This window comes from Theropithecus gelada, chromosome 1 (genome assembly GCF_003255815.1).
Source record: "Theropithecus gelada isolate Dixy chromosome 1, Tgel_1.0, whole genome shotgun sequence".
Lineage (NCBI taxonomy): Eukaryota > Metazoa > Chordata > Mammalia > Primates > Cercopithecidae > Theropithecus > Theropithecus gelada.
Genome location: NC_037668.1, coordinates 183209468 through 183236987, shown reverse-complemented (window position 1 = coordinate 183236987; position 27520 = coordinate 183209468). Strand labels below are relative to the sequence as shown.

At 42.7% G+C, this 27520-nt stretch overlaps 1 protein-coding gene across 2 annotated transcripts in view; it reads left to right on the top strand.

The window, feature by feature from the left end:
• The first annotated feature begins 252 nt into the window (after positions 1-252).
• Positions 253-27520, top strand: part of NPL (N-acetylneuraminate pyruvate lyase) — a 39296-nt gene continuing 12028 nt past the window's right edge. The window contains exons 1-7 of one of the 2 annotated variants that reach the window (XM_025389932.1): positions 253-377; positions 4811-4894; positions 14062-14135; positions 16499-16586; positions 22145-22202; positions 24759-24834; positions 26716-26808. In XM_025389932.1, coding sequence (XP_025245717.1) covers positions 4827-4894; positions 14062-14135; positions 16499-16586; positions 22145-22202; positions 24759-24834; positions 26716-26808 — 457 coding nt within the window. In that variant the 5' untranslated portion in view covers positions 253-377; positions 4811-4826. Of the gene's footprint in view, positions 378-3795; positions 4895-14061; positions 14136-16498; positions 16587-22144; positions 22203-24758; positions 24835-26715; positions 26809-27520 lie in introns of those variants that run through there. The other variant, XM_025389924.1, reaches the window with a different exon arrangement.

Sequence of the window (27520 nt, the reverse complement as noted above, 5' to 3'; positions counted from 1 at the left end):
GATCCTCGGAGAGCCGGGGAGCTGCGCCGGAGTCACTTCAGCCTACGTTGTTCAGGTGACACCGGGGAAGAGCAGACTCCAGGTGTGCAAAACGTTTCGGGGTTTCGGGGCTTCGGGGCTGGCGGTTCCGGGCGCGCCTAGCGGGCGGCGGCGCAGAACTACAACCCCCAGGCTCCCCGGCGTGGCGGCACGTGGGCCCGGCACGGGCGGCAGCGGATATAAAGCGCGGCGGCCCCTGCGGGGCGGAGCGGCGGCACGGACGGAGCGGAGGCCTGGTGGGGGGTGCGGCCCGCGACTGCGCGGGCGAGGACCGACGGACGCAGACAGCCAGACAACCTGGGCGTTCCGGTGGAGGGGCGCCGGGGCCTGACTCGCGGGTGGGTGAGACGGTGACGGACTCGGAGGAAAGGGGGAAGGCAGATACGCTAGGAAACAGAGCTGGGAAAGGTGTGAATGCGAGAAGTGTCGGGATAGACCAGGGCAGAAGGACCCACTCCCCCGGATTGTTTGCAGACAGCAAACCTGCCGGGTATCCGAAGGTCCTTTCCTCAAAAGTAGAGTTAGCAATTGAGCGGAAGGGAGCTTAAAGTTAAATCTGATACATCCCCCCTTCACTTTAGGAGAAATTAATGGTTTTCTGCTTTTAAAAAAAAATCCCTATTTGTATTTCCTCTTCTCTGAGTACCTGTCGCTTAAGATATTCTCTGCCGGGAGGTATATTCTACCCCCACTTTCTGTCTCTTGAAAAAACAACTTTGCCATTTGAAAAATAATTTGACTTAGGCAGCTTTAATTCTTTGCACTAAGTGTTCTTATCTGTGGATGGAGGTATAAGATTTCAAGAGTAATACCCCCTCCCAATGTTTCAATAATAATATTCTAAATTCACGTTAAGCCTTAGGCTGGAGAACATTTGAACCATTCTCTTTAGCTACTAGCTCTGAAAACTTCAAAGCATAACATTCCCAAGTTTATCTAAAACTTGAATCTTAAAAATATTGGTAATTCTCTGTTACGCTTCAAAGTATAACATTCCCAAGTTTATTAAAAACTTGAATCTCAAAAATACCATTCTCTGGTAAAGACTTTTTTTTTTTTGTTTTTGCTTTTGTTGTTTAAAGACAGAGTCTCACTCTTGTCGCCCAGGCTGGAGTGCAGTGGCGTGATCTCGGCTCACTGCAATCGCCACCTCCCGGGTTCATGCGATTTTCCTGCCTCAGCCTCCTGAGTAACTGGGACTACAGGCGCGCACCACCACGCCCAGCTAATTTTGTATTTTTAGTGGAGACGGGGTTTGGCCATGTTGGCCAGGCTGGTCTCGAACTCCTGACCTCAGGTGGTCTGCCTGCCCCGGCCTCCCAAATTGCTGGGATTACAGGAGTGAGCCCTCACACCGGCCAAAGTCGTTTTTATCCCATTTCTTCTTGTAGGCATTTCACAGTTTGCAAAGGCAGCAAACTTTTACTTGTTTAGTGTATTTGCTCTGTGCAAAGAAATTTTCGAAGCTGTCATTGCCCCCAGATGGCAGACAGTCTAGGAGAGGAGCCGAAACCACCCTGCTTAATAACTCTGATGTAAGGTTTTTAATGAAAAGCCAGCGTTTGGGGGAATTCTGAGGTTTAAGAAATTATTTTCGGCTCGGGTACCAGGGAGTCCCCTGGCCTTTAAAATGAGGTTTTTTGTTTTGGTTTGGTTTGGTTTGTTTGTTTTTGTTTTTAAGCTATAGCTGCTGGAATGGATAAAGTGAGCTTTAAAAGCTGGTCAGACTGAAAAGATTGAAGTGAGGAACCAAGGCAAGCAGACAGACAGTGAAAGGTAGGTAGGAGGAACAGCAAACAGAACGCTGGGCAAGTGCAGTGCAGGCATGAAGATTTGAACAGAGACCCAGACCCCAGGGAGCTGGGTCTTTAGCCTACTAGCATTTTCTAAACAGGACAAAGACAAGACCAGGAATGCTGGTTTTAGTGGAAGATTAACCTGACAGCTGGTGTGGATTGAAGAGAAGAGGGATTAGGACAGTGATTCCTAACCCCTATCCTACACTCCCACGGACCCTGTGTTTTGAATTTTTGAACTAATCAAACTACATTTGTGGTAATTAGTTTTATTTCTTTCCATCAAAGACACACATAAAACTGCCAATTTGAGCTTCTCATGAATCTAAGAACATCAGTGTTACTGTCCTTAGTGTGAAATAAATGCAGGCAAAAGCACAAGACTATGGAGTTTTATTTAGCCCGAACAGCCTAGTAGTGTTGGATTTAGGAGATGTTTAATGCTGACTCAAGCTCTCAGGACTCTTATCACTTGAACCTTCTTGGGCCCCGTGGACCTGGGGTTTTGCCTATTTGTCTAGATAAGAGGTAACAAAGAGGCAAATTATAAAGTCATAAGGAGGAAATGAGGAATAGCAGAGGAAGAAGATAACAGAATTGAAATGACTTAGTCCCTAAATAGACAAGAGTAGTGAGGGTTGGAAAGGAGGCACCAGCAGAGCAAAGATAACTGGGAAGATGATGCTGGTAAGGGCATGATAGTATTTCCTACTGTCCTATATACATCAGGCAAGACTTCATGGAGGGCACTGAACATGTACTCACTATGTGTCTAGCATTGTTGTTAATTACTTTACATGAATTAGTTCATTTAATTCTCTCAACCCTATGAAATGTAATTAGTATTATCCTCATTTACAGAAGGGGAAACTGAAGCAGAAAGAGGTTACTTAATGGGCTCAAGGTCACCTACCTGGTAAGTGGTAGAGCCAGGATGCAGATCCATGAGGTCTGACTCCAGAGCTGGCCCTCTCACCCCTCTACAGTAAGGAACAAAGGAGATGGCAGGTTCCCTTTTGGCATGTTAAGTCAAGATGCTTGTAGGAGTGTTAGGTGAAGATAGACAGCAGGCATAGCATCAATCTTCTTTGATGCTTAAACATCCCTCCCGGCGGGGAGATGGCCTAGGTTATGGGCCTTAAGGCTCAGAGGCTAAGTGGCATGCTTTTGGACCGAGGGTGGTCACATGAAGCTCAAAGAGTGATTAGAGCCACATCTTATGATTTCTTATCTTGTGTTTTCCCATGGGCCAGGTTATTGGATTTATCTTTCTGAACTTCCAATCTGATTTTAGTCTCATGTTTGAACTAGGAAATACAGAGCAAAGCTACATGCAGGACTTGATTTTAGGAGCAACAGCAACTTTTGCTGGGAACATGTCTGTTTGCAAGGAGAGTATCATGTTGTCTTTCTACTGAAAGTAGTCAGTGTTACTCAAGGGCTTACCTGAGCCAAGACTTGGGGAAGAAAAATAGAAGGTATGGTCGCTGTACTTCAGAAGTTTGTTCTCCTATTTGGGAAGATAAGATGAATAATTAGAAGAGCAAACAAAATAAGATAGCTCATAACTAAGTACTACATTGTGTGGATTAGATTTAAGTATAGTGGGCATTGGGTTTTTGAATGTGCCAGTAATGTCAGAACTATAGCATAACCCTTCTTGTTGGTCACCTATAGACATCTCTTTATTTGCTACAAGGCCACTATCTTTTGTAGAATTGTCATCAAATACTATCTGATTATATTTTATTTTCATTTTCAATTGTTAGACATTAAATTTGTGGTTTGGAATTGCATTTGTGGCTTTTTATGTCTTATGGCTCAGAAAACAATAATGCTTCTATAACTAGCAAATGTCAGAGCTGTGAGTTGAACCAGGTGGTCTGCCTGTGGAACCCAGGCTGTTAACCAGTCTGCTCTGTTGCTTCTTGTGGCCCATCCAGAGTCTTTTACACTGATTATGGGCAGGTACACTCTCTGCCAGATGGTGAGAGATCCTTTGGCCCCAGATGAGTGGTGTGAGGTTGATTCAGCAGTGAGCTCCCCGTCTGCGGAAGCCATCGTCCAGCCACAGTCTGAACACCTCGTTCAGTCACGCACATATTCTTCTCTCTTGAACACCTGGTGTCAAGCAGAGGGCTCACTGCAGAGAGCAAAGGCAAATGAAACATCCCTGTCCTGGGAGCCTGCTCTAGTGGGGAAGAGGAAGGTGTGAATATGCAGTCTACATAGTTAACTAGAACTAGGAAAACTGGACAAAACTGGGCAAAATTAGGATATGAAAAGTTAGGTAAATCTGAAGGTAGTTATGTAAATCAAGATGAAACCTTAAGACAGGTTTGTTTTAGGTGAGATTCTAAGAATGAAGACAGTGGAAAGAGAAAATGTCCCCTTTTATGACCATATTTCAGTTTAAGTAATAGTACAGTTGACCCTTGAATTACATGGGTTTGAAGTGTGCAGGTCCATTTACACAGATTTTTTTCAACCAAATGCAGATAGAAAATCAGTATTTGCAGGATGCAGAATTCTCATATGCCAGGCTGGGGCTGACTGCGTGACTTGAGTAGGCATGGATTTTGGTATACATGGGGGTCCTGGAACCAATTTTCTGTGTATACTGAGGCATGACTATAATTCACTGTATGTTTTACTTACCTGAGTTAGGTTCAAGCTCTTTCTTGGGTCTGCTCCTGTTTACCTCTATCCTTTGAGGATTTAGATTGCTTCCATCATCTGTGTAGATAAAATGGGAGGCTGTCCACATAGTATTTTCTCAGGTCTACCCTCTCCTGTCTTAAAGTTTCCTCCTCAATAGAATTAAGCTCTAAAATTTTACCATCTTGTACTTGCTCTGTGTGTTTGTGTACTTGTAAGCACATTTTACAGTTCTAAACTAGAAATGAACTTTGCCTGGGAGTTTTATCATTGACATTCCTTGAAGAAAGAGAGAAATTACATTGTATGTTTTCCAGACCTACCAGCAGCTCAATGGCCTTCCCAAAGAAGAAACTTCAGGGTCTTGTGGCTGCAACCATCACGCCAATGACTGAGAATGGGTAACTATCATTTGGGGCCTTGAGGGGATCAGTTCTCATTCAACCAAAAAGGAGAAAAGTTCTTTGTAACAACAGTCACTTAAGACCCTGCATCTCTGTGGAACTGTTGCCAAAAGGCAGCTTCTGTCTGTCATCCCTCTGCACTCTCTCTGATCCCCAAGTCTGAGGAGGCATTATATCTCTGACCCCAAAGTCAAAGAAGCACTATATCACCTTGCAGAAAGGCAGCTTGCCTTTCTCTCAGTGTCTGTAGAGCCACAGAGCAAATTCTCCTTGGATTTCACGACAGCTCTGGCCTTTCTAAACAGCACCAGTAGCATTGGATAAAAATCCCATTTTAGCATAGTTGGATATCAAACACTGATCTAGCCCCTCTCAGGATCCTATCTCTAGACATCAGCATGATTCCACTTCAGGCTGTTCATAGACTTGATAAAAATGTCCTACCCTAAGGAAAGTGGGAAGTTATCTGCAAGATGGACTCCTTACTCATGTTTACAGCCTCATTTCAACATTGACTAGATGTTGGGCAGCGGGGGAAGGGAAGTAACAACAGTTCATTGTTGACTAATCATTACCCCAAGCAAGTATTTTGACCTCCAGATGAATACAGTGGCAGTCCTTCTGCTCAAAAATCAGATAATAAAAAGGCCCTGTGACTTAGGGAGCCATGTACTGTGTATAACTCCTCCTTGAACATCACCCCGACAAAAGAGAGTTCATCCACCTCCTGGATCTGTATGTTTTTGACTCGTCAGAAGAGTCAGGCTGCCACAACAGTTAGAATGCTGGCTTAATCTTCTCCTTTCTTTCTGTGTAGTATAATAATCATACCTACATAATGAATTATGAGCATTAAATGAGATAATTCATACAACAGTGCTTAGCACAGGGTCAATATGCACTTAGGTCAAAAAGTTTGAACTGCCTTTATGGCATAAGATAGAGGCAAAAGGAAGATGTATTTAATACACCTTTTACAAGGGACTTTCGTTTTGTTCTTGCTGAATTTATAAACCTTCATCTTACCCCTTTAAAGGATATGAAATTTCTTATGTCTTTTAGTATTCTCCTTCAAAGCTGGCCATTTTGCAGTTCTGCCTTAGAGACTCCAATGAGTCCAAGATTTCTGGCTTCTAAGATCCATGAAAAATCATGGATCTAAATAAGATTCTTGCTGGTATGGCATTTAGATTACTCAGCTGGTAAATAATTTTTTTCTGTTACTTCCCCTTTCCACAAGTTTTAAGAAAGACTGGCATCAGCTGTTTCTCAATGCATCAGTCACTTGTTCGCAGATCAAAACAGAAGACATGTGATTGCATGAATTGGCAGGATTTACTTCCTGTTACAGAGTGAGATCCTGCCTGTAATCTCCTAACACTGCATCTGGTCCATGCTACTTTAACCTTTTAATAAGACCCCTCTTATCCTGGAAGTGCCTTCTTAAAACAGTTTTGTTTGTTCATCAGGGACCCATGGAGAACGTCAGTGTGTTCTTCCTCCCTGTTTTGCTGTTTTCCTGGAAGGCCAGATCCTATGATTAGAGATAACTAAAATAACTGTTTTTCTGGATCTTTTTCCGTTTCCCAAAAACCTGTGGTCCTGCTGCTTCCATTTTACTATTTTCTCATCAGTTCTGTGTTTTTCTTCTAGGAACCTTACTTTCCTGAGGTGTGAAATCAAAAAAAAGAATGCATTATGTGTAGGCTCTTTAAGAAACAAATTAAATAGTGTAGGTCAGTGTATAGCACAGAGTAGGCATGTGAGCCGTGTTAGTTCCCCTTTTCTCCCACCACCTGCTTCATCAAACATTCCTGTAGATACAAAGTAGTTTTGGAACACCCACCAAGAACATGTAGGCATTAATGTACTTACCCACAAGGGAATCTGCACTTCTGGCATGTTTCTAAGACACGAGATAGAAGGAGGGGGCACATGGAATCTAATACCTGGAAATACTGCCAGGTGACCTGCCATTGTGGGAGTTCTCCTAACCTGGCATGTACAGTATACATATCCTCCATAATTCTGAGTGGCTGAACAAGGACTATTTCCCTACATCCTTTATTTCTTCTCAATTCCAATGAATGCTCAGTAACAATTCAGCTTTCTTCATATAAGTTGATGTCCTGGAGTAGGGCAGCTGGCAGAAAGAACATGGATAAGTAGATCTTAGTGAAACGATCCAAGCTTTGCCATCGGGTAGCTCTCTGACCCTGGGGAGATCTTGTCACCTTTTAAGAGCTTTCTTGGCCAGGCACGGTGGCTCACGCCTGTGATCCCAGCACTTTGGTAGGCCGAGGTGGGCAGATCACAAGGTCAAGAGATCGAGACCATCCTGGCCAACATGGTGAAACCCTGTCTCTACTAAAAATACAAAAGTTAGCTGGGTGTGGTGGCGTGCACCTGTAGTTCCAGCTACTCAGGAGGCTGAGGCGGGAGAATTACTTAAACCTGGGAGGCGGAGGTTGCTATGAGCCAAGATCACACCACTGCATTCCAGCCTGGGCAACAAAGCGAGACTCTGTCTCAAAAAAAAAAAGGCTCTCTTTCATATTTTCCAAAGAAAGTTCAACCACATTATGTCTATGACCCTTTCCAGCTCTTAAGAGTCTGCAGTCCTCTTGTGTTATGTCATTGGAGATATTGTGGGAATCACCATTAAATAAGAATGTAGAAAGTACCTGTAATTCCAGTCCATCGTCCACACTGTAGCTTAGTGAGCTTATCCTAGCAAATAAATCTGATCATGTCACTCTCCTCTTTAGGGATCTTTTGACTGTCTTTTGTCTGAGCCTTGCTACCCATCATATGGCCCATGGACCAGTTGCTCCACCACCATGGGAACTTGGTAGAAATGCACAATCTCAGGCCCTATCATACCACAGATCCGTCCTGCATTTTAACAGTGTCGCAGATGATTCTTTAGCACATTAAAGTCTGAGATGAGCTGGTCTAAAGATTAAAGCCCAGACTTCTTGGGATAGCATAGGAAGTCCTTCACAGTTTACCTTTCCTGCTTCATTTCTTTGTCACCATACCTCTTCTGCCCTTCATGCCTTTGCTCATTCTGTTTCCTCTGCCTTTTGCTACCACCATCTTCTTTCTTGCTCCACTTGAACACTTCTACTCATCTATCAAAACCATCCTTAGAAATTCTTTCCCAAGTCTCTTAAAAGGAGTTAGATGACCCTTTTATACCACCCTGTCCATATTCTTCCCCTGTGATCCCATAGCACACTTTTTTCATTGCATCAAAATTATGTTTATAATTATTACAATAACTTTTTGTTACTTGCCTGTGTCTTGCAGCAGGCTTTGAGCTGCTTAGCCCTATTCAATAGATATTGAATACCAGATAGTACACAAGGACTGAGAAACTATCTTATTTATCTTTGTATCTTAAGCATGTGGCATAGTTGTGTAGCTTTTGTTATTTTATGAATGAGTATACTGCGGGAATTACTAGTGCTGAGAGTCAAGAAAAAGGGAAGGAAGCGAACACTGATTGATGCTATGTCAGTCATCATGCGGGCATTTCATTTACATGTTCCCACTTAATCTTGGCAACAGCTCTGTGAGGGAGCCATAGGTATCTCTGTCCTGGCAGTTGAAGAAACTGAGATCCTAAAGGCCAGCCCAGCTGCCCCAAGCCACACAGCTAGAAAGGGAGGATTTCTCTACCTATCCAACCCTTGCCTTTTTGTACACTAGCAAGTCTAATGAAAGACTTGCCTTTTTTTTTTTTTGAGACAAAGTCTCACAGGCTGGAGTGCAGCGGCACAATCTCAGCTCACTGCAACCTCCCCGTCCCAAGCTCAGGCGATTCTCCTGCCTCAGCCTCCTGGGTAGCTGGGATTAGAGGCGTGCACCACCCTGCCCGGCTAATTTTTGTGTTTTTAGTTGAGACAGGGTTTCATCATGTTGGCCAGGCTGGTCTCAATCTCCTGACCTCAAGTGATCCGCCCGTCTCGGCCTCCCAAGGTGCTGGGATTATAGGCGTGAGCCACCGCACCAGCCAAGACTTGCTTTCCTTATTTGTTCTAAGAAGTCACTTTTTCTTTGGGCAGGCTCACAGTCATTAGAACAGAAAGTCCATTTCAGATCTAAAATGTCAAGAGCAAAAGTTGTATTTTTTCCCTCAAATGCTCTTGGCATCACCCTGGGAATCTTCACAACACCCTCTGGTAAAAACAAACCTGTTAACCCCAGTGAGAAAAGGCCTAGCCTGCTAGAGCCAGACTGGCATAGATTATTGTCTTTTTAACAGTGTTTGGGACGCGGGGACCCAGACTCCCAGAACAGAACATTTTCCACCTCCAACAGAGTGGGCAGGTTAGTCCCTGCCTGCCTCCCTGCTGAAAGAATTTTAAAATAACCAGGTGGCTATTTTGCCAAGAGTACGTATAACTCCTATCTGATTGAATGCTGAGAGATATGTATAAAAGGCAAAAGAAAATGGAAAGTCAGGTTTTCTAATATGCATGCCACATCATGTCAGGTATGAAAATAGCCTGTCCTGTGGATTCTGTCTTCCCAGATGAAGTGAAAGTCTTTCATGGTGGTTCGTGCACCAGGAGAGGAAACAAAAAGCAATAGGGATTTCTCCCTGAAAAGCCACTTGAGAAAAATTATATTACGCTTTTACCCTAAGAGAAGAGTTGTAGAGTCTACCTGCAGTTTCACAATCCACCCACTCTGGACCTCAATTTGTGGCAAAAAGAACAAGACTTTCTTCTGCTTATATAGTTTGGGCAAACCAAATGTCTAAGAACAGACAATTAGAAAAAGGAATTATGTTCATCCATAAAATAGAATGTTGTTTAGCTGGTATAGTATGGACCATCTAAAAATGTGGGAAGCTGTTAAAATTAGAATGCTGTGTGAAAAATATAAAACTGTCTAATATGGCCATATTTATACAAGAAAATAATGTAATGTGTGTTTGTGAATAGAAGAATATCAAACTAAGAGGAATCATCTCCAGAGATATCCTGAGTGGGTTTTCTTTTTTTATTGTATGTACTTAAGTAAACTATATAGCTCACGTAATTTAAAAAAAAAAAAAGTTAAATAAAATTAATGGGGCACAGTGGCACACATCCATAGTCCCAGCTACTTGGGAGGCTGAAGTGGGAGGATTACTTGAATTCAGGAGTTTGAGGCCAGCCTAGACAACATAGCAAGACCCTGTCTCAAAAAAAAAAAAAAAAAAAAAAGCCCCAAGACATGAATCTAAACCCAATGCAAAGAATCTGAATCCCCAGGAATTAAGACATTAAACTGGGTTTAAATATAAAAATGACTACAGCAAGCATGGAATTTGGGTCTGGGTCACTCTCCCCTGATGTGCCCCGTTGTTAGATGTGTTCTTGGGGCTTGTGAAAGAAGAGAGGATGCAGTGCAGTCTATTCAAGTGAATTGGCTTCTGTCAACTCACTTCTGTGAGCACTGAGCTCCAAATGCCCAGTGGGTGGGCAGAAGAATAATCCAATCTCATTGTTTCCAGTCTCTCTCGTGACTTCCTGGTAACTGATCATGGATAATGGCCACCGGTGATGAAAACAGACCTAGGTACCATGAGAGTAGGGTGGGAAAACAAGTGAAGGGACAGGCTGGGCATGATGGCTCACACCTGTAATTCCAGCACTTTGGGAGGCCGAAGTGGGCCGATTGCTTGAGCCCAAGAGTTCGAGACCAGCCTGGGCAACCTGATAAAACCCTGTCTCTATAAAAAATACAGAAATTAGCTGGGCGTTGTGTCACGCACCTGTAGTCCTAGCTACTGGGGAGGCCAGAGGATCACTTGAGCCTGGGAGATTGAGGCTATAGTGAGCCGTGATCGTGCCACTGTACTCCAGCCTGGGTGACAGAGCAAGACCCTGTCTCAAAAGAAAAAACAAAAATGGACAGAGTCCTCAAGGAGAATTATTTTCACCCTCACCCTGCCTTTTGGGTGCCTGTGTAACAAATGTGGTAGCAGCCCTGGATGATTTCACCCCCACTTGTGCCTAGAGCTGCTGAGCATCCCAGCCCAAGGCTGCAAACTTGCACCTGCAGAGTCAGGCAGGGATCTGAAATGCCTGAGGGACCTGGGGGCATCCAGTCCTCTAAAGTGGGCCTGCTGCTGCTCTTTCTAATTTCCAACTGTATGGAAGTGTAGCCCTGGGGGTTTTTGTTTTTGTTTTGTTTTGTTTTTTGAGACCGAGTCTCACTCTGTCACCCAGGCTGGAGTGCAGTGGTGTCATCTTAGCTCACTGCAACCTCCACCTCCCGGGTTCAAGCAGTCCTGCCTCAGCATCCCTATTACAGGCTGAGATTACAAGTGCCCACCAATACACCTGACTCATTTTTGCATTTTTGGTAGAGACGAGGTTTCACCACGTTGATCAGCCTGGTCTCAAACTCTTGACCTCAAGTGACCCACCCATCTCAGCCTCCCAAAGTGCTGGGATTATGGGCATGAGCCACCATACCCAGCAGCCCTGACATTGTTAGATTTTTCTGGCTTTTCAAATACTCATTTGTTTAAAAATGTAATGTCAAAGTCAAACACATTTAGAGTTAGCCCCTTTTCAACCTAGATCTCTCTGAAGAGGTCTGGTAGTTCCAAAAGGACTTAAGTCCAAGAACATTTTCTGGATGATGGCCGCCGCCCCCAAAATTCTGCCATTAGTGTCATTCTTGTAGGTTAGGGGCATTTTATAAGAAGCAGCAAACGACTTTCTCCTTTCTTGAAGGGGCAGATAATGCATAACCCATTAGACCTCTAACCCTGAGTGAAATTGTCAGCTGAATAGCCTGTCTCCCAGCAAAGCCTGAAGGAGAGAGGTGAGTGTAGGTGGAAGCACTATCCAATGAGGCCATCAAACTGTGAAGTTCATGGAGGAAAAAAGAGCTTCCAGTTTCACATGCTGGCCTAGACCTGCCTAAGTGTGCAGCCAACTCCTTAAAAGAGGATGATACTAGAATAGGGCCAAGCAAACAGTACCTCTCAAGAATGTTGGAAGGGTCGGGCGCGGTGGCTCGCACTTGTAATCCCAACACTTTGGGAGGCTGAGGCAGGAGGATTGCTTGACCCCAGGAGTTCGAGACCAGTCTGGGCAACATAGTGAGGCCTCATCTCTACCCAAAATTTTAAAGTTAGCTGCACCTGTGGTCCCAGCTACTTGGGAGGCTGAGGCAAGAGAATCACTTGAGCCCAGGAGGTCAAGGCTTGCAGTGAGCCACAGTCATACCACTGCACTCCAGCCTGGGTGACAGAGTTAAATCTTGTCTCAAAAAAAAAAAAAGGTGTTGGAGGAGGGAAGAAGGATCATAGGGTTTTGTCCTATTTATCCAGATTCAGCTCTTTGATGCCTTCTTTCCAGCCTCCCTAGCTGTCATTTATCAGTCCCTCTTCTGAGCCCCCGTACAATTAATTTTTGCCTAAGTCATAACCTTCATTATATTTTGCTATTTTAATCACGTATACTATCTTCTTTACTCAATTAGTGTAATAATGAAATTTCAAAATATTATGCAAGTGTGGTGCTAAGAAGCTTATAAAGGCAGAGCTCATGGTGATTTTATCATTGTAAGTTCCCACATCACCACTCCTTTGCCTAGCCTTTGCTGAACACCTGGGCTGTTCCAGGTACAGACTGAGGCCAGGAGGGAACAGTGTTAGGATATGGGGCATGTGCCATAATGAGGGAGTTCGCTTCCCTTATAGGCTTTATAATTGCATTAACACACTTTTTCCCAAGCGGCAGGCTCAGGCCTGCTATCTTTACTCTGAGCTTGTTATAGGCATGATTGCCTGTGCATTCTTTGCATTTAGTAGCTTTCCTTTTAACCTCAGAGGCAGTTGTTCTCTAGCTTTCCTCTTTTTGTTCTTATTCCTTTTGACATATACAATTTGATGTCTTTGTTTCCTAGATGCATCAGATTTTGTTGGTTTATTTTTGTTGTTTAAGGAATTACAGTAGGTAAAGGTGAAAAGAATGTTAATAAGGCCAAACTTCAATTAGGATTCTCTGGTCCTGTGGACAAAAGTGCAGTGGAAGCCAGCTAGCACTCTGTGTTCTTGGCAGGGTAACCACGGGCACAGTGTAACCATTTAACCCAGGCTTGCTGCACCATTTTCCTTTGGATTTCACTCTTCATTGCCCATCATTCCCCTCCTACATTTTGATTAAGGACAGGTTGCCTAATACAATTTGTGAGTCAGTTCCTAGATTTTGAAATCAGTATGATTTTAAGAGACATTAATCTTAAGCATCAGATCCTTACAAGGTTAGTGTGCCTCAAATTGCCAAGTGCATGCAGATCACCCAGGGATCTTGTTAAAATTCAGATTCTAACTGGGCAGGACTGTGTGGGGCGTAGGATTCTGCGTGTATAATAAAGTCCCCTGGATGCTGATGCTGCTATTCCGCCTTTGAGAGGCAAAGTGATGACAAAGTTCCTTTCTAACTGCTAACCTTGTTCAATATAAAACCAGCAAATACAGATGAGTTTAAGACTCCATGTGTTGTCCCAAATAGTAAGTGCTAAAATTCTTATAATATTAAGGTTGACTTTTCCTATCTTGTGAGCCTAAGAAATGAATGTTTCCATCCTCTGTAATGACTTCCTAATAATTGATCATGGATAATGGCCTCCAGTGATGAAGATAGACCTAAGTAACCTAAGAGTAGGGTGGGAAAACACAAAAAGGGACAGGCCAGGCATGATGGCTCCTACCTGTAATCCCAGCACTTGGAATCAAATGGCAAATGTTAAGTTCTCATTTAACTAGGTCTCCAACCATCATTCTTCCCCTAAAAGGGCAAAAGCGCTGGCCATATGGGCTTTAAAGAGAGAGCGCTGGGCAAAAGATAGTTCCATAACTACTTTTAAAATACTGCTTGTGATGAGGTGTAAGTATAAAGCCTGTGTTGATAACTAATAGTGTTTTGCTCATAAAAGTGAGGCATACCTGGCTGAGTGGAGAAATCACCAGATTCAGGGGGGAAAAAAACCCAGGCATTATTTACAGCAGGCTAAGAATTTCACAAATGGAGTGGATTTTTAATAACTATTAGCAAGAGGGAGCAGTTTATATACCTGAGGATTTGTTGAATAATAATCTGAAAAAGACTAAATATGCCATTTTTTCCCATTTTTCCCATGTCTTCTAGAGAAATCAACTTTTCAGTAATTGGTCAGTATGTGGATTATCTTGTAAAAGAACAGGGAGTGAAGAACATTTTTGGTAAGTCAACTTTGGGGATGTTTCTGCATGTCTCCAGCTCAGTCTTTAGAAGGTATGTCTCACCTGGTTACCAGCCAAGAGGTCATAGAGTCATGGTGTCACGAGTTATGATGGAGCCTGGTTAAGCTAACTAAAATCTGTGAATTTGTAGACCCACCAATGTTAGACCTACAAAGCACCTCAAGAGATTACCTATTTGATAGTGTGCCAACACTTAAGGTATTACTTTTTATCCCCATTTAGAGATGAAAATATGTGACTCAGATATACTCTAAGTTGTCCCAGGCCTTTCAGCCAAGAAGTGGTAGAATAATAACTAAACCTCTATTTATTTATTTATTTATTTATTTATTTATTTATTTATTTTTGAGATGGACTCTTGCTCTGTCTCCCCCCAAGGCTGGAATGCAGTGGTGCGATCTCAGCTCACTGCAATTTCCGCCTCCCAGGTTCAAGCGATTCTCCTGCCTCAGCCTCCTGAGTAGCCGGACTATAGGTGCACACCACCTCACCTGGCTAATTTTTGTATTTTTAGTAGAGACAGGGTTTCACCATGTTGGCCAGGCTGGTCTCAAACTCCTGACCTCAGGTGATCCGCCTGCCTTGGCCTCCCAAAGTGCTGGGATTACAGGCGTGAGCCACTGCGCCCAGCCTCTTCTCTCTCTTAAGAATGGGCTTTATTCTGTCTTCCCCTGGCCTTTCAAATTGTGAATGGAAGGAATACTGTAAAGGTAGCACACAAAGAAATCACAGGACTAGCAGTTATCCCCTTTTATTTCATAGAAAGTGAAAGTTTAAAAAAATTAGATCTTGAACATTTTAAGCCTGACAACTATATTTACCTGCGATTGAGCTGTCCCTTGCATGGTGTTCTGGGCTTTTGGACCCTTGAATGCATTTTTATTTTGAGAAGACTACACGTTGGCCCTGACCTATTGCTCTACCAACAGGAGCCCCTCCAGAGCTAGAGGTACCTGGTAATAATAATCAGAGCAGATTAAAACTTGTGTGAAAAAGTGTCCTGGGCCACATGTCAAAACCGAGACCTGATTACAAAACCACTCAATGTCCCTCTACAGCACTAAGTCATAGTGGAGAAGGCAGATTCTTACTCCACAAAGGGCAGCAGATCTCCCCTGGGTATGAGGAAAAAGCAGGAACATCCCTATGACCAGAGCACACTTGAAGTCAAGACCCCAAAGGAGTGGTTAAAAATACTTTCCAACTCCCCTCCCCTGCCTCCCGAACCTCTCCTCTTCCAGCCCAGTGCTGAGTGCTTAGAGATTCAGAGTGCCACCATATGCATGAGACCTCAGTAATGTATCCTACTGCCATAGGCATCTTTCTGTGATCCATTAAGAAATGACTGTAGTAGGCTGGGCGCAGTGGCTCACGCCAGTAGTCCCAGCACTTTGGGAGACCGAGGTGGGCGGATCACCTGTGGTCCGGAGTTCAAGACCAGCCTGCCCAACATGGCAAAACCCCATCTCTACTAAAAATACAAAAAACTAGCTGGGCATGGTGGTGGGTGCCTGTAATCCCAGCTACTCAGGAGGCTGAGGCAGGAGAACCACTTGAACCTGGGAGGCAGAGGTTGCAGTCAGCCAAGATCACGCCACTGTACTCCAGCCTGGGTGACAAGAGCAAAACTCTGTCTCAAAAAAATAAAATAAAAAAGAAATGATTGTAGTAGAAGGAAAAGAGGAAAGAGGATGAGTTTTGGAATCACACAACTCTGGATTCAAACAAATTATTTACTGTTTCAGACTTTATCTTTTCATCTGTAAATGAGAAAAATAATTTCTACTTTGCTGGGTTGTTAGAGTAAGTGGATATGTAAGAGCACTTGGTATAAGAAATATTAATATCCTTTGTGCTTTTTTATAAAATACTTAAAAAACGAGTTGTCCTAGAGCACTACCGTCATGTCAAACTATAAATGGAGATAGTTTGAGATCTGTAGTATACAAAAGTACCCGCATGAGTAACTCCCACTTATTTGACATTCTGGTACTGGATGGTGTTGATTTCTCTGCCATTCAAGCCCAGATATAAAACTGGGTAGTGTGTTTGGAGATTGACATAAAATGTGGGCAGTCATCTCTGTCTTTATTTAAAGTATTTGCTGACTGTCCCTAATATCAAGGTCAGATTTATAATTACAAGTCACAATTAACCTTCCCACTGCCTTTGACAAGGTGAAAGTGGAAAAAAAAATGGAGCCTGAAGTGAAAATGGAAACATGGCATTTTCCCCTCCTGACCATCCTCAGTGCAGCGGTTTTTGACCCTGCACTTTCGGACTTGGGGTTGGAGGAGCAGAGGTGCTCCGTCGTCCCACTGACTTACTCTTTGTTTGAACAGTGAATGGTACAACGGGAGAAGGCCTGTCCCTGAGCATCTCAGAGCGTCGCCAGGTCGCAGAGGAGTGGGTGACAAAAGGGAAGGACAAGTAAGTGGCTGCATGAGGATAAAAATGCCCTTTGGCCACAGCTGTATTAAGTGAGCCTCTTCCCCAGAGGATATGCCCTCCCTGCTTTCTGGTCAGAGCTGGGGCTTGAGGTCAGCTGGTGGGAAGATGAGCAGGACCCCAGGGATCCTGGCTTCTTGGAGAAGAGCCCCCTCCCTTTGTGTGCAGAAGGGCAGCCAGAGTGCTAGACACACCTGCCATCCAGAGGTTCTGTTGGGAAACTGCTTACCTGTCTACGGGGCCAATCCCCTCACAGTTACCCGTCCTTGGGCTGAAGGATAAGAGGGGAGGGTGGTAATGGACTCTGCTGGTCACCTGGCTCTTCCACTGAGCAACTCACACCCCTTCCCTTCTCGGGATGAGTGCCTGATGCTTGTATTGGCCCACTTCTCCTTACAGGTCTCTATGCATCCGACTCAACATGCTCTTTTATGGTGCTGCTTCTTGTTCTCTTGGAGGACTTTCTGTAGTCCATAAACTTCCGTGCAGTGATATATTTTTGTAACACCCAATTCATGCCATGGTTGAACAAACAGGATAGTATCAGTTCCAAAAGCACTTCCAGTTAACTAAGTTTGTTTTTTTGAGATGGAGCTCACTCTGTTACCCAGGCTGGGGTGCAGTGGTGCGATCTTGGCTCACCGCAACTTCTACCTCCTGGCTTCAAGCAATTCTCCTGCCTCAGCCTCCTGAGTACTTGGGACTATAGGCACATGCCACCGTGCCTGGCTAATTTTTTTGTATTTTTAGTAGAAATGGGATTTCACTGTGTTAGCCAGGATGGTCTCCATCTCCTGACCTCGTGGTCTACCCCCTCAGCCTCCCAAAGTGCTAGGATTACAGGCGTGAGCCACCGTGCCTGGCCAACTAAGTTTTATTGATTTTCTGTTATGTTGTTATATGTTATGTACTGTGCTAGGCACCAGCAGTATAAAGTAAGGGCTCTGCCTTCAGGTTGCTGACCATCTGGTAGGGATGTTAGATCATGAAAACTAACACCCCAACCCTTCTGATGAATGTATAAACAAAAAGGGAGTGATTGATGTTGTCTTAGGTGGAAGTAAAAGATTAGAGGTAAGTTCCAAGTGAGCAGAGGTGGTCAGTATGAAGCCCATAGTGTCCCTGGGAATCCTTAATGGCTTCAGGGCACCTCCAGTACCTGAAATTATGTGCCAAATTTGAGTGCATATCCACGGAACCTGGTGAGCCATCAGCTTTCAATTAATTTTGTCAGCTCTAGGGTCCAAAAAGATTAAGGACAGTGGGCAGAGTATGAAAACAGGAGGGCTAAGGGCACATATTAAGAACAGTACCAAAAATGAGGGACAGGGAAGGTAGGCAGAGACAGAAAGCCCTCAGAAGGTAGGAGGCCAGTCAGGAGTGAGTCCTGTCACTGCAACCAGGAAGAAGAATGATTTCAGAGACTGTCAGTGGAGCAGGGGCCATAGAGCCCAACTGCCTGAGTTTGAGGCCCAGCTCTGCTTTTTATTAGCGCTGGGAACTCAGGCATATCACCTAACTTCTGTGTGCTTCATCCCTAAGATAGAAGTAATAATAGTACCTCACTTATGAGGTTGTAGTGAGGATTAGAACAATGCCTGGCAGGCACAGTTCACTAAACACATTCACACTAATGTAAGAATTCATTGTAACTATTTGCAGTAGATGCTATGTTCATTATAACATTTGTTATAATAACTATTAGACGCCATGAAAGTCAGCACAGGAAAGACTGAGAAGACCACTAGGTTTGACACATCATAGGAAGTCACTGATGACCTCTGAAAGAGCAGGGCCAGTCAGGTTATTGCAGAGAAGCCAGACTGCAGTAAGTTACAGAATGCAACAGATATCTGCAAGTGGGGGCAGTGAGTGCAGCTGATCCTCACAAAAAGTTTTCTGGCAAAGGGAAGGAGAGATGGAGTAGTACATTAGGAAGGAAGGAATAGGCAAGATTGAAAGAAGCATAGTTTTGTTAAGTGGAAAAATGTTTAACGTGTTTCTATGCTGAAAGGACACTGCCATGGGAGAAGAGATTAAAGATACAGAAAAGACCGGTAAACCTTGGCTGGGTACAGTGGCTTATATCTGTAATCCCAGCACTTTGGGAGACCAAGGCAGACGGATTGCTTAAGCCCAGGAGATCAGGACCAGCCTGGGCAACATATGGAGACCCTGTCTCTACAAAAAATAAAAAAAATAATTAGCCAGGCATAGTGGTATGCCCCTGTGGTCCCAGCCACTTGGGAGGCTGAGGCAGGAGGATCACTTGAGCCCCGGGGGGACAGAGGTCGCTGTGAGCCGAAATCACTCCAGCCTGGTGACTACTGCACTCCAGCCTGGGTGACAGAGCAAAACCCTTCTTTAAAAAAAAAAAAAAAAAAGTGGTGAATTGATAACTTTGATGGAAGGTCTTGGATAGGGGGTTTTGGCTAGGGATTTGAAATGCAGATGCTCCTTCACTGGTGATAGGATTACGTCCTGATGAATTGATCAGAAATTGATTCAACTTACAATTTACATTGAGTTTTAAAGACATAACCGTCATAAGTCAGGGAGTGTAATGATACTTTCACACCATCGTAAGGTCAAACCGTCATAAGCTGGGGACCATCCACACAACCCAAAGTAGACAGAGTAGCTTTAGAAGACAGCTGAAGGCCTGGCACAGTGGCTCATATCTGTAATCTCAGCACTTTGTGAGGCTGAGGTAGGCAGATCACCTGAGGTCAGGAGATTGAGACCAACCTGGCCAACATGGCGAAAACCCGTCTCTACTAAAAATACAAAAATTAGCTGGGCGTGGTGGCAGGCACCTGTAATCCCAACTAATCAGGAGGCTGAGGCAGGAGAATAGCTTGTACCCTGGAGGTGGAGGTTGCAGTGAGCTGAGATCGCACCACTGCACTCTAGCCTGGGCGACAGAGCGGGCCGACGTCTAAAAAAAAAGCAGCAGCAGCTAGGAGGAAAGCAAATGGTGATGTAGCCCCGTGCACAGGTGGAGAGGAGGAAGGGTAAGGGAGTTTGTAAAAGCTTCATCTTTGGTGTCTGGGACTCTAGGACATCTGCTCAGAACAAGGAGTTGGGTAGAATTTAGAGCTTGACAGGAATAGTCAAGATTTGGAGTAGCCACTCCAGATAAATGAGTCATGACAGCCAGAAGGCTTGTTGGAACCTCCTCCTGGATTGAGAGATTACTAGGAAATTTGTATTTTAAATTTCCAACAGTGGTAGCTGTGCCTAGCAGCCCAGGAGAACGAGGAAGAGCGAATGGATGATTGGCTTCACCTAAGCCAAGAGAAAGGGGTAGTGAAGGAAGGGGTCTTACAATAAAACTGCTGGTGAGAGTTCAACAGGTCAGTCAGCCCTCCTTTTTCCATTCAGCAGTCTTCTGTTATCCTTTAAAAATACAAAGCTGATCATGTCACTTCCCAGCTAGGTCCTGTTTTACCTAAGACACAGCTAGCCAAGAACTCCTAGAGGACTCGGTGATTGGGCCTAAACAGGAATGTGGTGTCTCTGTCTCATGAGGGCATGTGTTTATTCAAGGTCCTTCAGAAGACTCACTGGGATGACTGCATTCACAGCTGAACATTATTAATCCCACTTTGAGAAGACCATTCTCACTGTGGCCTCTCCCCAGTTAGGAACATGGAGTACCCCCAAAAATGAACATCAGGGTGTCAGAGCAAATATCCCCTTTTGGCCAAATTCTGAGGAGATTTGCAAAGTAGGAAATTGCTTTTTATAGTGAATTCACTTCTCACAGGACTAGTTCCTGGTTGTATTCTTTGAGGAAACTCTTTATTTTTATCTCCAACCAAAAATATCTCAGTATCATACCTACCTTCATGCACGTATACCACCAAATACAGCATCTAAAACAATGCTTAACCAAAATAAGTACTCATGTATTGTTTAATCAGTTATTGCTTTTCAAGTTCTGTTTGGTTGAACCTTAAATTCTATTCCCTGAACATTTTTTAAAATCCCTAATGATTCTTTACTGTTTTCTATATTTTTGCAGCATTAAAAGGCTCTATTCTTTTTTTTTCTTTTTTGTTCTCCCAAACTTGTTTTTTTTCTTTGTCTCTATTCTTAAGGCTTAACAGTAATAACTGCTAATATTTATAAAGCATTTACTATGTCATGTACCATGCTGTGTTTTACTTGCATGAACTCACATAATCCTTACAATAGCCCTGTGAGTCAGGTAATGTTATTATCTGAATTATTACAGGAATTGAAGTGTAAAGGTGTTAAGTGCCTTTCTGAGGAGTTCACAGCTGGTTCGTAACAGTCAGGATTCAAGCTCAAGACTCTAACTCTGGGATATAAGTTCTTAACAGCTATGTTGCACCACCTCCCAATTAGATTTCTTCCCTAGTGCTTGATTCACCATTGGCATCTTGATTTTTTTAAATTTACATTTGATCTAAGTCAACAAATATTAGCCAATGCCAGATATATGCAAAGCACTTTTATATGAATATATGCAATATCATTTACGTACAAAAATCATATGTAATATCTAACACATAAATTGATTCTAAACATGATTAAACTAGATCATTTACTTCCATTAGAATTTATTTGTTATTTCTTTTATTTTTATTTTTAATTATTTTTTGAGACATGGTCTTACTCTGTTGCCCACCCTGGGGTGCAGTGGCATGATCTTGGCTTACTGCAGCCTCCACCTCCTGGGCTCAAGTGATTCTCCCACTTCAGCCCCCAAGTAGCCAGGACTACAGGCACACACCACCACACTTGGCTAATTTTTTGTATTTTGGGTAGAGATGGGGTTTTGCCATGTTGCCCAGGCTGGTCTTGAACTCCTGAGCTCGAGTAGTCCACCCACCTCAGCCTCCCAAAGTGCTGGGATTATAAGTATGAGACACTGCACCCAACCTAGAATTGATTTTTAAATTTTGTGTCTTTTATCACAACTTAGAAATGTTTTATGTAAGCATGTATATAAGATTAATTTCTACAGACTCCAATTTAAGATAATGGGCATGGACTAAATTATCTCTGTGATCCTCTGCCTCTAACTTAATGAGAGATGAATCCCATTTATGTACACGTTTAACAGTTTTCAGCATATATTTCTGCTGTTAGTGATATGAAACCTCCATGATACTGAATGAACATACCACCTTCCCACTGGCTCGAAATGAAGTCATTGCAGAAATGGCTGTATTCCTACAGAAAGGAAGAAATGGAATACCCTTTTAACCTTGCCTTTAAATACCTCCTCTGGGACTGAATATTCTCTGCTATGAAATCAGAATCATCCTAGACACGGTCAAATCACAACCAACCTCTCAGTAACATGACAAGACTTTGATATCAATGACCTATGTTAAAAAGATCACCATAAGTCCCTTTAGGTAGATTAAATATATTGCTATAGAACTTAATAAGTGAGATTAATAAGGTGTCAGTTAACTGCTAAAACCAGCACAAACCAGGATAGTGCAGCCCTTCTGCATGCCTCTAAACTCTAAGCGATGCAGCAGTGTTTTTTTCTTTTGCAGGCTGGATCAGGTGGTAATTCACGTAGGAGCACTGAGCTTGAAGGAGTCACAGGAACTGGTATGTATGCAGCTCCATCTGGGAGAGACCACTCATGGGGCCTCAATTTTTATGCTGCAGTTAAAATCAGTACTATATTTGCTATGTCGTGGATGGTGTGCCTGAAAAGATAAGGTGTGGGATCTCAGGGGCTCACTGCCTAGAAGCAGGCATTGAGCCATGAAGAAAGGATTGTAGCTCTAGGTGATGATGACTATAGAATAGGAGATGGAGGCACCTTCCTCCAAGGAGAGTAAGGATGGATGCAGCTGTAGCTGAGTTTGCAGGTAAGGAGCAGAACTGCGCCAATTTCAATTTTCTCTGTGAAGTAGAAGGCAGTGCCATCTGCAGGGCACAGATGGACAAAGTATAAAGACTTGAAGAATGGCAAATGTGAATTCTGCATTGGAGAAAGGGGGAGGGGGCTAAAACACAAAAGGATTGCTTGGTGGTACTGAAGACCAACTTAAGTTGTAAGTTATAAATTTGTCATACCACCCTTCAGCACAGTTGTGGAATTTTTTTTTCTGGGTACACTCTTTAGCCAGAATATAGGAACAAGAACAAAGACAATTGGATTGCTCCAGCTTTAGGGATTAGCAGGTTAGGTGGAGCAGAAGCAAGACAGGAAGGGGTTAAATTTCCTGGCAGAAAAGCGGGTGGTATGGTGATTCTGAGGCCTGGGTGAATTGGTTAAGAAAAGAAGGCACACACTTTGGGAGGCCGAGACAGGCGGATCACGAGGTCAGGAGTTTGAGACCAGCCTGACCAACATGGTGAAACCTTGTCTCTACTAAAAACACAAAAAGTAGCCGGGCATGGTGGTGGGCACCTATAATCCCAGCTACTCAGGAGGCTGAGGCAGGAGAATTGCTTGAACCCAGGAGGCGGAGGTTGCAGTGAGCTGAGATCGTGCCACTGTACTCCAGTCTGGGCAACAGAGCGAGACTCCATCTCAAAAAAAAAAAAAAAAAAAAAAGCACAAAGATGTTCAAAATTGTTTATCAGAAGGCCCTGTACCTGGACTGCTACAAATTGACCAAGTTTCCAGAACTTAGATATATGACTTTTTCTGGCCCAGCTTCTTCTTAATGAATTTTGCTTGTTTTGGCTATTTGGATTTAAAAATGGGATGTATAATATATTTGCAAAAAATTGCAATTTAGTGCTTTAGGCAAGATGCAAAGGAAGATCTATCATTAGCCATAATAAGTGTGGAATCAGAATTTAGAGACTTGAATTATTCCTCTTACATTTGATTTTGTTTCTCTTACAAAAGGTTTTTCAACTAAGGCAGTATGGTGTAGGGTATATTTTTCTTTTTTTTTTTCTCTTTTCAATTGCTTCTTTTCCAATGTATAATACAAATTTTAAAATATTATCATGTAATGATGTGAATGACAGTATCATCCATTGGGCTGAACACCCAAATAGTATAGAAGTAATTTTGGAATTAATAATCCTCTGGAATAGGGATAATCTGCTGGTACAGGGGTAGTCTTGCCAAAGAGACAGTAACATTGGCATCTTCTTAGCCATAACTCTTTATTGGATGATGCTTGAATGGACACTGCCATCAACTCTCTTAGGTGTTTCCTCTTTCCTTGCTTTCAGCTAAGGTTACTCTTCTGCTCTTTTTCTAAACAGAGTACTAATCAAATGATTTAAATATATCACATTCTGATCCTGTGTTAATGAAATTATTCCCAGTGCCTTAATTTGGCTATATCCCCGTCTTCTCCTTTTAACTATTCTAGTTTACTTCTGCAGAAAGATAATCACGTCTATTAGATATAGATATTACAAGTCAAAGTCTCAGAAGGAAGCCCTTTTCCCTTTTTAGAGAGTAGGGCATGTTCCGAAACAATCAACAGCATCTGCTGGTTCCTTGCTATGTACCAGGCACCATGATTGACCTGGACTCAAGGGTAAGCAAGATCTGAGCCCTGCCCTGAGGGACTTACACTCTAGTTGGAGGACAGTCACCATACACAACTGCCTTACAACCTGGTAGGTTTAGGTATTTTACTTGAAATAGATACATAGTGTTATAAGGGTCCAGCAAGAGGAAATGTTACTTTTTTCTGGAGGAATTTGAGAAAATATTAGAAATATGGGGCAAAGTATCTTCTGTGATATATATAATCTTTTCCTTTTCAGCATGTCTCAACTGCATTCCCAATCTAATATAAATTTTTAAATATGACTGTCACGTCATTGGACAGAAAAGACAGTATCAGCAATGGGCTAAACAGAAGAGAAATTACATCAGCAGATATCTCGAGTAACAGTTACAACTTATCAAACGACCTACTTATGTCTCCTTAGCAAGGTTTTTTGTGCTGACAAAATATGAAGTATAAGATTAAGTGCACAGCTCACCGTCATCAAGGAGCTCTACTTTGCGACCTGGGATCTTCCTGGCAATGACATTCATTAAATTTGGTTAATTTTCCCACTCTCCAGTGGTACATCAGTTGGCAAATTTGAAGAGCTTGTTACTGATCTTAGTATCTAAGCTATAGATGACTGTAGTAAATCACTTGTTCCAATATGGTCTTCTTTCTTCCTTTAAAGGCCCAACATGCAGCAGAAATAGGAGCTGATGGCATCGCTGTCATTGCACCGTTCTTCCTCAAGCCATGGACCAAAGGTAAGTAGATAGGCCTGAATGCATGGCACCTCACATGGTCCACTTCTTGCCTCCATTCAAAATGGTTATATTTAGTTTGTGAGAGTAAAGCACTATAGATTGGAGGCTTAAAGTTGCAAAGGTACAGTGGTTCTCTGAAATATTTGCTCTCCCTGGATCCATAAAAGGGACTGCATTAAAGTACTTCAGTTCTTTTGCCCAGTAATCGATCTGATTGGGTAATCTGCTGAGCCTCTGTTGATGGGTAGATGCCTATGTTTGGGTCAAGTGTCTGCTCCTGGACCAGTGAGTTGTATAGGGTGTCAGTCACATGGCAAAGCATGGGACCATTTTTCTTAGAAGAATATAAGTGATGGGCATTTTGAGACTACACATCCTATTCAAGGTCGAGTGAATGATGAATTTTAAGAGATTTCACAGAAATATTCATTGCCTTCCAAAATACAAAAGTATTGCTTTCTCTTTCTCTACTGTCTTCTCTGTGGAAACTATTTATGGTGTCTAAGTATACCAAGTCTTTTTAATCCTTTTTGATTAGCAAAAAAAGAAGTATAAATTTTAGAAGGATAAAAACAGACACTATTCGCCTACATGATTAAATAAATCCATAATTAAATGCATAATAGGTCTAAATCGTCATGAAATATCACCTATTATTGATACATAGAAAATAATTCATGTAAGTAAGCAATTTAATATTTATAAATTGCTAGTTTAAAATGAACATTTTTAAAGTTTAAAAAATTTTTTAAATTGTTCTTTAGAGATGAGGTCTTGCTCTATTGCCCAGGCTGGAGTACAGTGGCATGATCATAGCTCACTGCAGCCTCGAATTCCTGGGCTCAAGCAACCCTCCTCCATTGGCCTCCCAAGTAGCTGGAACTTACAGGCACGTACCACCATGCCAAGCTAATTTTTAAAATAATTTTTGTAGGGACGAGATGTTGGTATGTTGCCTAAGATGATCTTGAATTCTTGGCCTTGATCCTCCTGCCTCAGCCTCCCAAAGTGCTGGGATTACAGGCATGAGCCACTGTGTCCAGCCCAACATTTAAAAATTTTTTCACATGGCTTTACAAATTTTTACATGAATATATTTCCTAAAAGGAAAAATAATGTATACATAATAATTTGTCAGAAATATTATCATAGACTGAATACACATCATAACAGTATTCAGATGACCTATATAAAATTCTCCTTTTACCCAGTGGCATCCAAAGCATGAGGAGTGCTGCTGGACTTATCATCTGCAGTAGCGTTGCAGGCAAAGCTCACATGAGATGATGCAGGAAATGCCACTTCCTCAGCAAACCAGAGTGTGCTCTCTTTTGATGTATCTGGATTTCTCCCCAAAGGGAAAAGTACCAAATTTTGCTGGAATTCTTGCAAAATGTGCCACTATTCTTGCAAAATGTGCCACTACTCCTATAACTTCCCTCTTGAAGCAGATATTGTTTATCTTTTTGTTACAGGGTTTTCTCAATTAAAATCTTATTATTGTCCTATAGTAGTCTCTGTTGTTTACTGTCCACACTTAGCCTTTTTGGGGTAAGAAGACAAGAGTCTCATGTGATGGACTTATGTTTTTCATCATCATCTCTTAATATATGGGAAGGTTTTCATCAATTTTGTAATAGAGTTTAGTATGGTAGGAGAATAATCATCTTATTTTGGGCTTTCTACAGAAGGAAAATAAAACTTGAAGGAAGTGAGTTGCAAAAACATTGCAGTAGCAGTAGCCGGGATGGTAAGAGTGGTTGAGAATTTGAGGCTTCTGAGAAACATGGTTGTGTTTCATCAGATGATTTGTTTTTTTTACCAGGGAGGGCCACTGTTTTACACCTATTCTCACTATGACTGTTCCTGCTGTTCTTTCAGATATCCTGATTAATTTCCTAAAGGAAGTGGCTGCTGCCGCCCCTGCCCTGCCATTTTATTACTATCACATTCCTGCCTTGACAGGGGTAAAGAGTAAGTACTGCTTCTTTTGATATTTCTTTCCTTCTAACTCTCACATTTTACCCTATTATGCTAAGAAACTCCACTCCATCCCACCCTACCCCATGCCACAAAAGCACACCACCACTGACTGGGCAGTTCCAGTTGCTTCTAAATGTCCCTCTGAAGTCCCAGCCCTTATCAATCATTCACACTGCTGTATAATGGAAGTTGTTAGGTATGAAAGGAAATCTGATCTCTGGGCACTTGTAGCACATACCTTTCGTCTTTACCACACACACCCCTTCTTCTTATTGAGAAGACGTGAGTCTGTAAGCCTCACTAGGAGAGGAGTGTGTCTACCTTGAACCTATTGTATTCTTAGTGCCTATAGCACATAGGAAAGTCCTCTGATCTCTTCTGACTTCTCTTCTAGCTTTTCTTTTGTTATTACTGTATTTCTCCAGAAAGAAGAGTTTTACAATTAGCTGAAATTTCTTAGATTATTTTTAAAATCCCACTCTTTTCTAAATTCCATTAGAGGAAAAATGGAGGCTGTACTTTATAAACATTCTGAAGGGAAAAAAAAGAAAAAAAACTGCTTTTCCTATTCTCTACTCTCATACTTAGCACTCAACACAAAACATTTTACCTCTGGCCACCAAAATGTGTGTGGGCATTTCTCCCCACCAACAACCAATTCTTCATCAGAGACGAAGTGGGTGTCCTCTAATTGGATTCAGTT